Source organism: Stomoxys calcitrans, chromosome 2 (assembly GCF_963082655.1).
Source record: "Stomoxys calcitrans chromosome 2, idStoCalc2.1, whole genome shotgun sequence".
Taxonomy (NCBI): Eukaryota; Metazoa; Arthropoda; class Insecta; order Diptera; family Muscidae; genus Stomoxys; species Stomoxys calcitrans.
The window spans coordinates 158,760,835-158,779,617 of NC_081553.1; the positions used below are offsets into that span (position 1 = coordinate 158,760,835).

The 18,783-nt window shown below is 37.5% G+C and overlaps 1 protein-coding gene across 1 annotated transcript in view; it reads right to left on the reverse strand.

Annotated features, from left to right (window-relative positions):
• Positions 1–18,783, reverse strand: part of LOC106084234 (acetylcholine receptor subunit alpha-like) — a 245,542-nt gene that overhangs the window by 184,514 nt on the left and 42,245 nt on the right. The window contains exon 3 of the mRNA XM_059361670.1: positions 5,712–5,866. Coding sequence (XP_059217653.1) covers positions 5,712–5,866 — 155 coding nt within the window. The remainder of the gene's footprint in view (positions 1–5,711; positions 5,867–18,783) is intronic.

Sequence of the window (18,783 nt, forward strand, 5' to 3'; positions counted from 1 at the left end):
GCGTTGCCGTCGTCGCCTTCTTCGACCTCGTCGTTAGCTTATGTGACCCCCACAACCTCTCCCATGCCGCAATATATGCAACAGCAGCATTCCAGCGCCAATATTGCCTGGCCAATGCCGGGAAGTGTATCTTTCTTGCAATTAAACTGCAATGGTTTGAGAGGCAATATCAACAAGATAGTGGATTTTACGAGTCGGAAAAACATATTGGTTGCAGCGATCTAGGAGACAATGGTGATACAATGTGAATGGATGTGGGGATTGCCAGGCCAATGCCGGGAAGTGTATCTTTCTTGCTATTGAACTGCAATGGTCTGAGAGGCAAGATCGACGAGATAGTGGATTTTACGAGTCGGAAAAACATATTGGTTGCAGCGATCTAGGAGACACTGCTGATACAATGTGAATGGAGGTGGGGATTGGCCTTCGTGATACACCATTCCGAGCAGTATAGACCCATCTCGCTTGCGCCTGGCGCTAGTGGCCCCTACATGGAATGTATGGGGACAGCAGTCAAGTCCGGCACTATCAAGATAGAGCTATACAACGTGTACATACCGCCGGTTGGTAGTTGTGACCCAGTTAATGGCTAGGTTTACAAGCCTGCCATAAGTGAGCTACTGTCTGGCCACAAGCGTCTGGTTCTAGGAGACTTTAATATGCATTACGTTTCATGACATTCTCCCCTAGGTGACGACCAGCGGGGCATAGCTTTGGCACAGCAGTTTGATGGCTATATGTCTTGCACGGTGAATGAGGATGCCCCCTTTAGGGTTACGAGGAAGTGCAGCAGCTCAGCAGACATTTTAATTGCATCCCTTGATCTCCTGATTGACGTATGACAAGCCGTCATTTCTTTGAGATCAGACTACCTCCCCATTATTCTCACCTTCGACCGAAGGTGAGATCCGATCAATCAGAAGAAGGCCGATTAGGTCTGCTGCAGAGAGTACACCAATGGCCGCCTCAGTGGACTGACACTCACCTCAAATGTGCCTTCTGCCGAAAAGAAATTCCGAGACATAGTGAACGTAGCCTTTTAATTCCCGATGTCTGAAAAATGGGCAGAGTATTCCCGCTACTGTAGCCTGGAAATAACCCGAGTTTGGGAGAGTCGGACAGACCGATTTCCCTTCTATCACCAGTAACCAAGAAGATTGAGGCACTACTCCTTCCGAGCCTTGTTGGAGAATTTTCCATTCGGCAGGCATCAGCATGGATTTCGAGGACTACATAACACAATAACTGCTTTGCATGCCATCACCGCGGCTGCAATCAGCCCTGGCAATGTGATAGGACGGTCCTCGTGTGCTGGACCTATCGAAGTTATTTGAAACTGTCAACCATGACAAACTATTTGGGGAAATCGCCAACCCGTTCCTCCAGCCACGCCTGAAACGATGGAGCTGGGTTATCTTTGTGGTCTTCAAGTCACTTGCCGGCAGCTCTTGGGCTGCCGACAAAGAAGCCTTGTTGACCACGTACGAAGCAATTGGCCGGTCTATGGTAAGTTATGCAGCGTCAGTGTGGTCTCGTCAGCTCTGTGGCACGCAGTAGAATAATATTCAGATCTGTCAGAATGCCGCCCTTCGAACTGCGACGAGCTGTCCCCTCAGTTCTCATGTGGACCACCTCTATCAGGAGACAAAGATCCTGCCCGCCTATAAGCCTTAAGGTCGATCTACATGATTTAGAAAGATCAAGCGAGTCTAGACAACACGGTTGCAGATACGGTACATAGCTTCCGGGTGCATGTAGTCCTCGGAGAACGACCGTCTCCCATTCCACCTGAAGAAATTGGCCTCCTCGGCTATCCAGAGTTGTTCTGGCTAGATTACGATGCGACAGATGCAGCCGCCTCAACTCCTGCAAAGCAAGGATTGATGCCTACGTGCAGAATGTATGTCCCGATTGCGACTAGGGATCACACGAGTCATGTGTAACTGCCCAGCCAGACCCACTCGACTCAGACCCAGATCACTCTTGACGCACCCCATCTAAGTCGCAGAGTTCCTGGATCTGGATACTCAACAGAATCAAGCAGACGAAAGATAGATCACAACAAACAGCTACAACAACAACGTGCTAAAATTTTAGTTGTACAATTTCCTTAATATTTTTTGGCTAGGCTTGACGTTTCTGATGTATGTATTATAAGTCGGAAATCTATGCGTCAAAGTTTCAGACAGGCCATCTCTGGCGACAACTGAAACTATTCCATAGTTTCAATTAAGCGGTGCTGATATCATTGAAATGAGACTTTTTCAACATAATTTATAATTCAATTAAACGGCGATCAACTATTCGGATTCGACTGTTCATACAATATGTGCTTCAGTTGGAAGTCGTGTCGATGGCTTTGAAAGCTAAGTCTCGGCTAGCTTCTATTTACAGATTAGTCCGATATTTCAGGAAAACCTATAACATATCATGCAAAAGTGATGGCACTGAGCAATTGATTGTGATTTAGACAAATCCCATGCCTAAGCCAAGAAATCGTTGCAAAATACATCGCAGTACGAAGCTTAAGGTTTTCAATATGTCTCAATGAAAAATAACTGCCAAATACTCGCACCTGTGCAAGAAAATATGGTGTAATTACGCAAGTAAGACATCAATAGGATATCGGAGGTAATGAAGTGATTAGTTGTTTGGTGACTGTTACGTGAAATAAACTATTTTACCCATACACATTGAAGCCAAAATAAATCGTTAATTAATATCTCAAAAATGCAAAGGGGCCGATAGTTTTAGGCTATTTGTTACCTTGTCAATGATGAGACATTGGAACATTGCCTGTGCCGTCTTTAGCGGTTATAGGTGGAAACACAATACACGTGGTATGGAAAAAAATTTAGGATTTTGTAAGTATTACGGAACTCCTAACACAGATTTTCTTTTTCGAGGTTACATTTTGGTATTTAGAGCGCACAATAAGCCGCTTACTGGCATAGGTGTTTGCCCATAGGTGCATGGGGCAGATTCATATCCCACCCCCTTTTCAACCTTTTCTCCCCCCTAATGGAAAAAGGATAACTAAAAGGTAAAATGTAGTAACTTGGGAATCCATGCGCTCTGCTTTAAACTTGATGGAAAGGAAAGTAGAAGATAGGATCCCAAAAGCGGAACTTGTTCTAAAATATTGGAACGATATCTCAAAAAATTAAATTTTCCTATTATATATTTTAAGTATAAATTACATATTATGTAGTATTATTATTAATATGCATTTTTAATCCAATTTAAATGATTTTTTTAGTTTTATGATTTCGTTTCATAAAAAAAATAAGGATTTGGCACTTTTTTTGAAATACCTTTTTTGGGTCCTTTTCAAAAAGCCACAGCGGTAACACTGCGGAATCGGTGTAATAGACGGTATTTTGAAACAAAGCGAATATGGTAACCGCTTTCAACTTTGCGATGTAATACTATCCACTACGTCAGATTTACACTGGGTAATACTTTATTCAAATACAACAAATATTTTCGTTTGTTTGAAGTAAGTGTTTCTAGTTTTTTGCACCATCACTGTGGTACAGGGTATTATAGATTTGTGCATTCGTTTGCAACGCTAAGAAGGAGAAGAGCTAGACCCATTGATAAGTATACCGATCGACTCAGAATCACTTTCTGATTCGATTTAGCCACGCCCGTCTGTGAGTCCATGTATTCTTGTAATCAAAGTGCAAGTCGTATTTGTCGTCCGATTGTCACGAAATTTTGCACATGTCACTTTTTTGGCCCAAGGACAAACGCAAATCGGTTCAGATTTGGATATAGCTCCCATATATATCTTTCATCCGATATGGCTTTTTAAGACTGTAGAAGCCACAATTTTCGTCCGATCTTCACAAAATTTGGCATTGGGTATTTCATTTGACGTTCTAATATGTGTGGAAAATTTCATGAAAATCGTTCCAGATTTAGATATAGCTCCCATATATATCTTTCATCCGATATGGCCGTTTAAGGCTGTAGAAGCCACAACTTTTTACCGATCTTTAGAAAATTTGGCATGGATTGTTTTATTTGACGTCTCCATATGTGTGATCGATTCGTAAAAATCGATCTAGATTTAGATATAGCTCCCATATATATGTATCGCCCGATTTGCACTTAAATGGCCGTAGTAGCTACAATTTTCAACTGATCTGCACAAAATTTGGCACGGACTAATTTGTTACTGAATTAATACAATCTGGAAAATTGCATCCAAATCGGTTCAGATTAAGATATAGCTCCCATATATATCTTTCATCCGATTTGAACTTTTAAAGCAGTAGAAGCAACAATTTTGGTCCGATCTTTACCAAATTTGACGTGGAATCGTTTTTTGTGAAGTCTCAATGTATGTGCAAAATGTCATAAAAATCGGTTCAGATTTAGATATAGCTCCCATTTATATCTTTCATCCGATTCGGCTTTTTAAGGCTGTAGAAGGCACAATTTTGGTCCGATCTTTACAAAATTTTGCATGAGGTGCTTTATATCGTTCATCCGATATGGCCTTTTAAGGCTGTATAATTTACAATTTTCGCCCGATTTTACATTACACGATTAAATTGACGTTCCAATACGTGCGCAAAATTTCATTAAAATCAGTCCTAATTTAGATATAGCTCCAATGTGTATATATTATCCGATATGGACTTTTAAGGCAGTATAATCCACAATTTTGGTCACATCTCTACAATCTAGGGCGTGAGATGCTCTATTTGACGTCTCAGTATGTATTATTAAAATTGACACAGGTTTCGATATAATTCCGATATGGCCTTTTAAAGATGTGGAAAACCAAATCTTTGGTCCTATGGTAGGAAAATCTTACAAGGTTCTAAATTGCTATTTCAATTGGTATCCAAATTAAAGTCTGACTAGATTTCGAGAAAAGTTTTACATATAAAAAGTACTACATGCACTAGGTGGTGTAGGGTGGCCTTTCCTTACTGGTTTTTTACTGAGTTTTTCCAAAATAAATTGCATCAAATTTTGGAAAGATATAGAAGTCATTGTGTTATGTACAAATGTATATGTAAAGCAAACACACAAATAAAAAACATAAAGAAAACACTAAACAAAAAGTTTGTGGAAGTTGAAGCGGATTGACACTAAAACACTATTTAATTTGGAAGAATAGCTTTCGGCCTTAAAGATGCTGTTTGTCATTTATACATATATGCAAGTTTTTTTATTGGCGTTGATCGTTTGATTGGAATTTAAACCATTTCTCTGGAATATAAATTCCCATAGTATGCTATTTTCAATATGTTTCGGCTTTCCTCTTTGCTATTTTGTTTTTCCTTTCTTATACGAATTTTATTGTAAGTTTAAGATTTAAAAAAAATTTATAAATGTCATTCATTTCAAATGTTTATATTTTAAAACCACATTTTTTATTTAACAAAAGAATTGCTGCACAATTATTGTTGATAAGGATACATTTTGAAATTCGCGATGAAGTCTTTTCTATATATATATGTATATATATATACACACATATATATATATATATATATGTATATAGACTGCAGATTTCCTAACGAAATTTTTGTTGTTCTCTTCTCACTCTTATATGTATGTTCATATGGATGAATGGTTTACCCTCTCCAGAAGTTTTTCAATTATATGCCATTCTCAATTATTCATGCGGAGTTACGAATCATACAATGATTTCTTATATGAAAACGAAGATTTTAAGCGATTATACTTACTTGTTATAAAGAACAATGTCTGGTCTCCATATATGATCAGAAGGAACATGCAACATATGTACGCCTCCGTATTCCTTTGGCTCCCATCTTAATTTATAATCGTACCACGATTGCTCCACCCAAAGGTTTGTTGTCATTATTTGATTTTTCAAATTCTAAAATAGAAAAATTGCAATGAGTTACTAAATTAGGATGCTTTTAGCAAAGCGCAACGTCATAGTCTAGTCATAAAGTTACATTAGCACATATGTAGATAATGCCCAAATACTTGAAGGGTGACATTAATTAAAAATACATTAAAAGATTTTTGTTAGTGAAAACAGCAGAAATGATTGCTAAACAACGGTTTTTGTCTCGTGAAAATGGAACAGCAGTACACTCAACGCAAATAGCAAAAATATTTGCTAAAACAACAGTTGTTGTCTACTGAAAATGGGAAAGCCGACATTAATGTTGTTTTCGTCTGCTACTTCTACTAATAAAATCTGTTTTTTTTTAAATGCAAAATTTTGAGAAAATATTACTGCTGAACTGACAAAAAAAATGTTGTTTTTGTTTTATTTTATGTACTACTAACCGAACCGGGCCCTCTCCGCTGCGCCACTTTTACTTTATATAGAACAAAATAATCCTTTGAATATTTATATTCCACATTTGAAGAGCATTTTGTGAAAAACTAAAAGCTCTACCAGTATACGAGTAACAATATAAATGCCTGAATCCCATATTATCTTTATTGGTCTATGAATTTGCTTGAAGGGTTTAGGATCATTTGAGTTTGGATGTTAGATGTACTCCATTCTTAAAAGAATTTATTTGAGCCCGATGGAAGCCCGTGGGAAGGCCCCCAGGGTGGTGGTTGGTGGATTCAGGGGGTGGTGTGGACTCCCATATTATCTTTATTGGTGTGTGAATTGTTTGGAGGGTTTAAGGTTACTTAAGAATTTACTTGAGACCGATATTCCCATAAGGATTTTGGGAGTGGTGGGTTCATGGGGTGGTGTGGACCCCCAGTGTGGACTCCCGAATGTGGGTATTAATATCGTTCTGTACTCCCCAATACTTTTTATTTGAGCCCCATATTGACATGGTCGGTAAATACGTCCGATTTCGGGAGAGTGGGGGGGGCCTCCAAACACTTAGCCCTAAAAATATATCAGCACGTTCCCTACTCCCGAATATCATTTATTTGAACCCCATATTGCCATTAGCCTCAAAATTGAATATCAAATTAGTTTTCTAATCTCAAATACCTTTTTGCAAAAACCAGCAAATATGTCCGGTTTGGGGTATGGGCACTAAAAACTATCAATATCAATCTCCACGCTCTTTAAGACCCAAATTTTTATGGTGAGCAAATACGTCCTATTTGGGGGTTGTTAGGGGGGTGAAATGTTCCCTAGACAGTTGGTCCCGAATGTTGATATCAGATTCGTGATCTACGCCCAAATACCTTCCATTTTAACGGCAAACATTTGGGTGTGTTTTGGGAGTTGAGGTTGTCCTTCAAACACTTGGTCCAACAAGTGGATATCAGATACGTTTTCTATTCTTAAATACCTTTCATTTGAGTCCCATATTATCCTGATTGGAACAAAATCATCCTTTAAATACTTATTTTCGACAATTAAAGAGCTTTTAGTGAAATACCATTGTACAAAAATAGTATTTGTATGTATATCGCTTGGCTAACAATTAAAAAATTAAAATGCCTTCATCTGAATCCCAAATGATCTTTACTGATTTATGAATTCGCTCAACGGGTTTAGGGTCATTTGAGTTTGGAAGTTAGATGTACTCCATTCTTAAGAGACTTTATTTAAGCTCGATATTCTCATGGGGATTTCGGGAGTAAGAATGGGAGCCAGTCGGCGGTTGGTGGATTTAGGTGGTGGTGTGGACACCCGAAACGTGGTCCCGAAAGTGGGTATGAATTTCGTGATCTACTTCCAAATACCTTTCATTTGAGTCGTATATTACCTTGACCCGTAAATAAGTATGTCCGATTTATGGGTGTTTTCGGGGTGAGTTGGTCCCCAGACACTTGGCCCTGAAAAATATCCGTATCGTGCTCTTCTCTCAAATACCATTTAATTTAACCCCATATTGCCATTGGTTCGAGGGAAGTTTATGGGATGAGGCGTACCCAAAAATTGGTTATCATATACGTTTTCTAATCTCGAATTCCTTTCATTTGGTTGGTAAATTTATACTCTTTCTACTCCCAAATACTTTTACTTGAGCCCCATATTACGGTGGTCAATAAATAATTGCTGTTTGTGAGGTGTTTCTGGGAAGGAGTAGACCGTCAGAAAATTGGTCCCGAAAATGGCTATCAATTTCGTGCTCTACTCCCCAATACTTTTCATTTGAGCCCCACATTGACCTGGTCGGCAAATATGTCCGATTTAGGTGTGTTTTGGGGAGTGGGGTTGTCTCCCAAACTCTTAGCCCTGAAAATAAATCAGCATCGTGCTCTACTCTCAATATCATTTATTTGAACCCCATATTGCCCTTGGACTTAAAGTTAGATATCAAATTCGTTTTCTAATCTCAAATATCATTCATTTAAACCCCTTACTGCAAAAGTCAACAAATATGTCCGCTTTGTGGAGAACTCCACTCTCTTTAAGACCTAAATTGTCATGGTGAGCAAATACATCCTATTTGGAGGTTGTTATGGGGGTGGGACGTCCCCTAGGCAGTTGGTCCCGAATGATGATATCAGATTCGTGGTCTACTCCAAAATACCTTTAATTTGCGCCCCATATTTGCATAGTGGGCAAACATGTCCGGTTTGGGGATGGGGCGGTCATTCATTGACTTTCTCTGAAAGTATATAAGAGCTTTGTATTCTACTCTAAAATACCTCTTATTTGAGCCCCATATTGCAATGGTCAGCAAATACTTCCTAAGATAGATAGGTCCCATAGAAACTTCTTCCCGAATATTAATATTCGTGGATTCGTGGGGTACTTACAAACCCCATTCATTTGAGTCCCATTTTGCTATGCTAGTAAATTTGTGCTCTTTGGGGGTTGTTTTTGGGGAGGGGATCCACATTTGAATATCATATTCGAATTCTACACTCAAATACCTGCTATTTGAACGCCATATTGCGATGGTCAGTAAATTAGTCCTGTTTGGGGGTGTTTTTAGGGAGGGGCGGCCCAACCAACACTTGGTCGCACATTTTGATATCAGATTCGTATTCTACTCGTAAATTCATTTCAGTTGAGTCCCATATATTCGGCGTCCCCCCTATGTACCCCATCCACAATTTGGATACCAATTTTTTGTTTTTAGATTACTATAAGAGAGCCCACAAAATTTAAATCGCACCACCTATCTCCGAGATCTGGAGTTTCCGAAAATAAGAGTAGGGGGAGGATCCGCCCCCTTCAGATATCAAAAAATGTGGTGTCCTATTTTCACCACGGGATCATTATGCACCATCTGTGAAAATTTCAAGAAAATCGGTTCAGCCGTTTTTGAGTCTATACGAAACAGACAAACAAATAAACAAACGCAAATTGGTTTTTACATATAAGATATATATTTGGTAGGTTTTGGGGATGGGGCGGCCCACTAGGTACCTCATTCAAATTTTTGTATTTTGGTCCCTATAAGACAGCACACAAAATTTCGCTTAAATCGCATCAACATCTCCGAGATCTGGCGTTTCTGAAATTAGGGTAAAAAATGATGTACCCTATTTTCACCACGGGTTGATAATGCGCCATCTGTGGAAATTTTAAGAAAATCGATCTAGCCGTTTTTGAGTCGAAACACAAATTTGTTTTTATTTATAAGAAGATTTAAGTTAGCCTTTCTAGTCGGTCACTATTTGATCACTTTAGGCATTTTCCAAAGGAAGTCCATCTAAAGGCCAGAAAAATTTATGTTAGAAGAGAAGATTTTAATTTGCGGAATATTATGAAAAGATACTACTAGTTCAACAAATTCCTTGCACACATGAAATAGGCATCCAATGGTGTATGTTTCGATAGGTGGATTAGCTCGCTCCTCAATTTTATAACAGCAGTAATATTTTGCTAAAACAGCAAAAATTTTCTGCTGTTTTGAAATAGTAAAAAACTAAAAAATATCATAAACATTTCAAAAATTGTTGTATTCCATCTTATCTTTGAATTTTACAAGCATATATCCAATTTTCTACAATTTGCTAGTTTTTGAACGATTTCAAATAACAGCAAACAAAATAACTAAAACTATTATATTTACCCTTTTAAACAAAAAATTAACGCCTAAAATTGTTATTTCGGTTAATTTCTTTATTCGGTAAATTTGTAACAGGTTGTTTTGCGTGTCGGCAACCCTAGTTCTTTTTCTCGGTGAAATCTGTGTTTATTTTTGCTACAAAATTGCAGAATTTTTTACATAGATTTCACCGAGTACTTGGTCCTTTTTTAATTATTTTCTTGTCTCCACCTTTCTCCATCTTAAAATATTAATTTAGTCGTTCTTGGAATTCGCGATCGTTTGGATCGTTTGGCTTTAAGGTAAACTTTTTAAATTTACAACCAACAAACCAACTTGCTTTTCATTTGTTTTTTGGTTTCCTTTTTACCGCCTACGGCGAACAGTTTTATTAATGTATAGCATATGCCTCAATTGTTGTTAAAAAGTTCAACACTTTTGTATGTTTAAAATTTTAAATTGAATATCAGCAGACTAATTTCTCTATGTGTATATCGCATGAAATATGATTATGGAATGAAGAATGCTCCTGTTTCTTAATGGAAACAGTGGCCTACTGGTCGACATCTCAGACATGAAACTTCCTTAAATCTACCTGTGCCCCCATTTATTCTTTTATTGGACTATGCTGCATGAACTGCACTTCCATCGGGACATATAAAAATCACTTGCTTGCTTTATGTTCCCTGCTGTTGGATGTTTTTGTTTGTTTAACCACGTACGCGTGACCTGTGGAATGTTATCCTATTATTTATGGTTGCCTGTTACTGCCATGCGTTTTGATTATGAGTATGCTCAGTCGAATTTCATAGAAGATTTTCGTACAAAACTCATAAAGAAATTATTATTCTCAAAATTTTTCCAAAACCAATTTATTTTAGAAGAAAATCAAAAATTTGAAAAGTAAATTTAAAAATTTTTCAAATAAATTTAAAAATTTTTCAATCACTGTTCTCAAATTACAAAATACATGCCAACAGAACTAACGAATTTTTACTTCCATTTTCGTCCCTTAATCACGAAATGTAAATTATTCTGGGCGATCATTTCGGGGTTTTAAAATTGTGTTTTCAATTCCTTAAAATAAGTTATTTCATTGGAATCCGTTTTAATGAATTGTTGCATTTGATCGTTCCTAAATAAAAAAAAATAAATTTATGACAATAATCCTACTTTCTTCGACAGCAGGTGCGATTTTATACCAAAATCAATAAATCGATCTTTCTTCGCTAATTGGTCATAAAATATTAAGAAAATTACTTTTTTGTTGTAGGGGCTTAGGAAATAAAAATATTTTTTATACCCTCCACCATAAGATGGGGGGTATACTAATTTCGTCATTCTGATTGTAACTACTCGAAATATTCGTCTGAGACCCCATAAAGTATATATATTCTTGATCGTCGTGAAATTTTATGTCGATCTAGCCATGTCCGTCCGTCCGTCTGTCTGTCGAAAGCACGCTAACTTCCGAAGGAGTAAAGCTAGCCGCTTGAAATTTTGCACAAATACTTCTTGGGTCTTGACTTCTTGAGCCTCTAGAGTGCGCAATTCTTGTTATGATATCCAACAACTGTGCCAAGTATGGTTCAAATCGGTTTATAACCTGATACAGCTGCCATATAAACCGATCTGGGGTCTTGACTTCTTGAGCCTCTAGAGTGCGCAATTCTTATCCGATTGGAATGAAATTTTGCACGACGTGTTTTGTTATGATATCCAACAACTGTGCCAAGTATGTTTCAAATCGGTTCATAACCTGATATAGCTGCCATATAAACCGATCTGGGGTCTTGACTTCTTGAGCCCGACGATTTAGCTGCCATATAAACCGATCTGGGATCTTGACTTCTTGAGCCTCTAGAGATCGCAATTATTATCCGATTTGCCTGAAATTTTGTACGACGTATTCTCTCATGACCATTAACATACGTGTTTATTATGGTCTGAATCGGTCTATAGCCCGATGCAGCTCCCATATAAATCGATCTCTCTATTTTACTTCTTGAGCCCACAAAGAGCGCAATTCTTATTCGAATTGGCTGACATTTTACACAGGTCTCCAACATAAATATAATTTAATTGTGGTCCAAACCGGACAATATCTTAATATCGCTCTAATAGCAGAGCAAATCTTTTCTTATATCCTTTTTTTCGCCTAAGAAGAGATGCCGGGAAAAGAACTCGACAAATGCGATCCATGGTGGAGGGTATATGAGATTCGGCCCGGCCGAACTTAGCAAGCTTTTACTTGTTTTTTTTTTTCAAATATTTAAAAAAAATTGCAACGTCAACATAAATTCTATAAATTATGAATTTATAAAATTTTATCAAAATCAGACAACGGAATCGAAGGTCAGCGTAATGGGTTTGTCTTTCTCGGGCCCGAGAGCCCCCCCCCCCCTGGGTACGTCCCTGGCTGCCATATTAACCGATGGGTGATCTTGACTTTTTGAGCCTCTAGAAGGCGCACTTATTATCCGATTTGTCTGCAAGTTTGCATATTTTGCAAGTTTTGTCTCACAATAACTATGACAAATACGAAATTAGTTCATAACATTATAAAGTTCCCATATAAACCGATCTCGCGATTATACTTCTTAAGCCTATAGAGGGCGCAATTCTTATCCGATTTTGTACAACGGCTTCTCCCAAGACCTTCAACATACGTGTTAAGTATGGTCTGAATCGGTCTATAGCTTGATACAGCTCCCAAATAAACCGATCTTAAGATTTTTTTTCTTGAGCCCCTAAAGCGTATAACTTGAATAGCTCCAATAGCATTCAATTCTTATCCAATATCCTGTGTTTGCCAACAAAGAGATACCGGGCAAAGAACTCGACAAATGCGAACCATGGTGGAGGGTATAATATAAAAGATTCCTCTTGGCCGAACTTCGCACGCTTTTACTTGTTATATCCTCTTCGAAATATTCTTCCAAGACCCCATAAAATATATATCTTGATCGTCATGACATATATTCTTAATCCGTTCTGTCTGTCGAAAGAATGCTAACTTTCGAAGGAGTAAAGCTAGCCGCTTGAAATTTTGCACAAATACTTCTTATTAGTGTAGGTCTGTTGGAATTGTAGATGGGCTATATCAGTCCACGTTTTGAGGGGGGCGCAATTCTCATCCGATTTGGCAGAAATTTTGTACAACGGCTTCTCTCATGACCATTGATCATATCAAGCTAATGATCATTCATCATGATCAATAGCTTGATACAGCTCCCATATAAACCGATCTCCCGATTTTGCTTCTTGAGCCCCTACAGGGCGCAATTCTTACCCGAATGAACTGAAATATTACACAATGACTTCTACAATGTTCAGCATTTTTTTTTTGTCCGAATAGGACTATAACTTGATATAGCTCCAATAGCACAACAGTTCTTATTCAATATTCTTTGTTTGACTAAAAAGAGATACTGCACATAGAACTCGACAAATGCGATCCATGGTGGAGGGTATATAAGATTCGGCCTGGCCGAACTCAACACGCTCTTACTTGCTTTAGTGTTTCAATGATCATTCATTCGTTCAACAACGTGAGCAAAATCTAAATTGACTTGCCAGGTAGAAACGAAGAATCCTTACTGAATACGCAGTTGAGTGATGACTTTTACACAACTTGGTTCCCTGTATCATATTTTGGTGAGCTTTTATTTAAGAAATTTGTTCGTACTTTCGTACTAAAGGGTGATTTTTTTGAGGTTAGGATTTTCATGCATTAGTATTTGACAGATCACGTGGGATTTCAGACATGGTGTCAAAGAGAAAGATGCTCAGTATGCTTTGACATTTCATCATGAATAGACTTACTAACGAGCAACGCTTGCAAATCATTGAATTTTATTACCAAAATCAGTGTTCGGTTCGAAATGTGTTCATTCACCGTAACGTTGCGTCCAACAGCATCTTTGAAAAAATACGGTCCAATGATTCCACCAGCGTACAAACCACATCAAACAGTGCATTTTTCGGGATGCATGGGCAGTTCTTGAACGGCTTCTGGTTGCTCTTCACCCAGAAATGAGCCTCATCGCTGAACAAAATTTGTCAAAATTTGAACACATTTCGAACCGAACACTGATTTTGGTAATAAAATTCAATGATTTGCAAGCGTTGCTCGTTAGTAAGTCTATTCATGATGAAATGTCAAAGCATACTGAGCATCTTTCTCTTTGACACCATGTCTGAAATCCCACGTGATCTGTCAAATACTAATGCATGAAAATCCTAACCTCAAAAAAATCACCCTTTATTAATAAAAATTTCCAAACATAAAATTTTAATAATGTTTATCCGAACACAATATTTTTAGAACACCCGTCTCAGTCAATGTATCCGTCATGATAGGTCACTGCCTTATCGGAAAACATGCTGACAGACTAAGGTTGCCATTAAGGACTTTCGCAGAAGCTGTGTGTGTGTAGGTTATTATATCTATGAGAACCTGTCTGATTTAGCGGATGTGAAGGTTCGCGAGTTGTTGGGGTTTTTTAAAGCGATCTGTATGGTTCAACGGTAGGAACTAGAAGGCATCTTCCTTCTTCTGTTTCTGTGGTTTTACAATGGACGAAAACGTCAAAGGACTCGTTTTCCTTTTATAATGCTCTGAAAATGTCTCGTTTTTCTTTACACTTTTTAAGGGCAAAACGACTCGTTTACCACAAAAACGAGTCGTTCAAAGCATGTGAGCCCAAATAAGTGCTTAAATTGTGTTTAGTAAACACAGCCCTGAATAATGTCAAAAACTAACAATCAAGTTTCTTCCTAAAAAATTCTAAAACAAACAACATTTTTCAGCAGAAGCAAGAGACAATAAATCTTAACAATTGGGTGTTATGACATTTGTGTTGTAGTCATGAAAAATGTAATTTCCAAAACATCTCAACTAGCGTGAACGGTTGAAAAGTTTTTCAAAACGGCATAAGCAAAACGAGTTAATGTAGACATGGCATAAGTGAGTCTAATGGCAGGCGGCCACTTAAACCTAACCTATTTCCATAAAATTTTACGCAAACTGAAAACATTAGTCAACTATACCGGTAAAATATTTCGACAAATTTTTACGAGAACCATCTATTTTATGCCTTAATGGTGTCGCTAATTTCTTCTTCGAACTTAATTAAAATCGACCGCAAATACGTTATTGATGGAAAGATGTCCGGTAAAACTAGCATCCATCTATTGGGTTGCCCAAAAAGTAATTGCGGATTTTTTAAAAGAAAGTAAATGCATTTTTAATAAAGCTTAGAATGAACTTTAATCAAATATACTTTTTTTACACCTTTTTTCTAAAGCAGGCTAAAAGTAACTGACAGAAGAAAGAATGCAATTACAGAGTCACAAGCTGTGAAAAAATTTGTCAACGCCGACTATATGAAAAATCCGCAATTACTTTTTGGGCAACCCAATATTATAAGTCCCAACATTTTTTAAACATGCAATTTGGCTCGTCGAGTTTCAATAAAGACATGGTTTTACTTGAAATAATTATTTTAAAATGTAAATTAACCATGGTGATCATTTCGGGCTTTTGAAAATGTGTTTCCGAGTCCTTAAAATTTTTCATTTCATTATTGATGTAATTCAAATAATTTACAATTAAATATTATCAATTATTCTTTGGAAAAGTTTTTCGAACTAACAAGCAAAATTTCACCATCAATACAACTTCCAACCGATGCACAGAATAATGTGCTTGCCACGGAAGTAGTGTAATTGTTGCAGACAAAAAATTTGTCATTCCACGAAAACTGATGCACGGGGAAAAGTACAATTAAAGGACAGGGTTGTCAGTCGTGGTTAATGTGGCATTTGTATCATAGAGGCGTTTTCGCAATAAATACGATACAAATGCAACATACCAACGTATGGCCCTTGAAGCCATCACACTAATATGGTTTAAAAATCTTCTAATCAAAGACGAAACGCGTCTCATAGTAGTTGGTGTGCTGCGATCTCTGGCTTTCCTTTTCCATTTGCAGAGAAAATCTCCGATCATTGAGCTCGTCTCGAAAGAGAAACAAACGAAAAAAGCAAAGTATTTAATTTAAAGAAATTTTTTAAATAATATATTTTATACAGATAAATTTTCAATTGAAATAATAAAACAAGAATTGAAAGAAAATGCATATAGAATTTTTTTTCTTAAATGTTTGTCTTTCGGAACAATTCTCATTTAATTTTTTTTTTGCGAGAAAATTCCATAAAAATGTTGGCTCAAAGAAATTTAATAACTTTCCGTTTAAAACATTCACAAAAATTTTATATCTGGAAAAAAAATACATTACAATTCGGTATTTAAAAAAATGGCATTAACCCATTAAAGACGAAAAATATCCAAGAATTGAGCTGCCTTAGAAAAATTCTAGCTCAAGTTAGGAAATATCCGACCACTGAAACAAGTTACAACAAATTTTCCCGTCATGTTTTGGGGGAAATTGACATGTCGAAGGTCGGCAAATTTTTATATACTTGTATTGCCTTTCGTTGAAATTTAGTCCTTAAAAAAATCATTAAAATTTTGTCTTCAGAAAAATTATATTGAAATTTTTTTTTTATAAAAATTTTATCTTTAGAGAAAATTTAATTAAAATGTTGTCCTTAGAAAAAATTTAATGCAATTTTGTCTTTTAATTATAATTTCGAGGGAGTACCGCCTGTGCTAAAGTTTTGTCATTAGAGAATGTTACGCTGAAATTTTGTCTTTAGAAAAATTTCAATAAAATTTGTTTAGAAAAAATTTCATTTAAATTTTATTTTTACCCGAGGGCCATTCCCTCGGATGGCCAATGGAATGCATTTTCAAGACATGATGTATCCAAATAAGAAACAAAACACGATTTTCATATAAGATATATTTATAGAGAACTAGCCGAACCGGGGCCGCTCCGCTGTGCCTTCTTTAACACTCTAAAAACTTTTTAGGGTGGGGACACTTCGCCCTTAATGCAATATCGAATTCGTGCCATTGTAGCCTATGACGCTGAACGCGTTCGAATCCTGGCGAGAACATCGGACAAAGCGGTGTTTATTCCCTCTTAATGTTAGCGGCATTTGCATAGTACAATGCCATGCATGTTCATTTAAAAAATTTATCCCAAAAAGGGGTCGCACTGCGGGACGCCGTTCGGACTCGGCTATAAAAAAAGGTCCCATACCATTGAGTTTTAACTTGATTGTAAAAGCACTCATTGATGTGTGAAAATTTGCTCCTTCTCGGTTCCTGGTGGTAATGTTCTCCCTTAGGGGGCATTTCAACTCAAATATGGATATCTAATTCGTGCTGCGTTCAAATACCTTTCATTTGAACGCCATTTTGCCATGGCCGCTAAATATGAACCGTTTGAAGGGTGTTTTGGGGCTGGGGGCGGACACCGGCACTTCGCACTGAAAATACTTATCAATCTCGTTCTTTATTCCCAACTGAAATGAAGTTCAGTTTAGGGGGTGCTTTAGGACATACCCCAAAACACTTGCCTCCAAAATGGGATTTCAAATTCGTTTTTATACCCTCCACCATAAGATGGGGGGTATACTAATTTCGTCATTCTGTTTGTAACTACTCGAAATATTCGTCTGAGACCCCATAAAGTATGTATATTCTTGATCGTCGTGACATTTTATGTCGATCTAGCCATGTCCGTCCGTCTGTCCGTCCGTCCGTCCGTCTGTCTGTCGAAAGCACGCTAACTTTCGAAGGAGTAAAGCTAGCCGCTTGAAATTTTTCACAAATACTTCTTATAAGTGTAGATCGGTTGGTATTGTAAATGGGCCATATCGGTCCATGTTTTGATATAGCTGCCATATAAACCGATCTTAGGTCTTGACTTCTTGAGCCTCTAGAGTGCGCAATTCTTATCCGATCTGAATGAAACTTTGCACGACGTGTTTTCTTATGATATCCAACAACTGTGCCAAGTATGGTTCAAATCGGTTCATAACCTGATATAGCGATCTGGGGTCTTGACTTCTTGAGCCTCTAGAGTGCGCAATTCCTATCCGATTGAAATGAAATTTTGCACGACGTGTTTTGTTACTATATCCAACAATTGTGCCAGGTATGGTTTAAATCGGTCCATAACCTGATATAGCTGCCATATAAACCGATCTTGGGTCTTGACTTCTTGAGCCTCTAGAGTGCGCAATTCTTATCCGATCTGAATGAAACTTTGCACGACGTGTTTTCTTATGATATCCAACAACTGTGCCTAGTATGGTTCAAATCGGTTCATAACCTGATATAGCGATCTGGGGTCTTGACTTCTTGAGCCTCTAGAGTGCGCAATTCCTATCCGATTGAAATGAAATTTTGCACGACGTGTTTTGTTATTATATCCAACAATTGTGCCAGATATGGTTTAAATCGGTCCATAACCTGATATAGCTGCCATATAAACCGATCTTGGGTCTTGACTTCTTGAGCCTCTAGAGTGCGCAATTCTTATCCGATCTGAATGAAACTTTGCACGACGTGTTTTCTTATGATATCCAACAACTGTGCCTAGTATGGTTCAAATCGGTTCATAACCTGATATAGCGAACTGGGGTCTTGACTTCTTGAGCCTCTAGAGTGCGCAATTCTTATCCGATTGAAATGAAATTTTGCACGACGTGTTTTGTTATTATATCCAACAATTGTGCCAGGTATGGTTTAAATCGGTCCATAACCTGATATAGCTGCCATATAAACCGATCTTGGGTCTTGACTTCTTGACCCTCTAGAGGGCACAATTCTTATCCGATTTGAATGAATTTTTGCACGAAGTATTTCGTTATGATATCCAACAACTGTGCCAAGTATGGTTGAAATCGGTTCATAACCTGATATAGCTGTCAT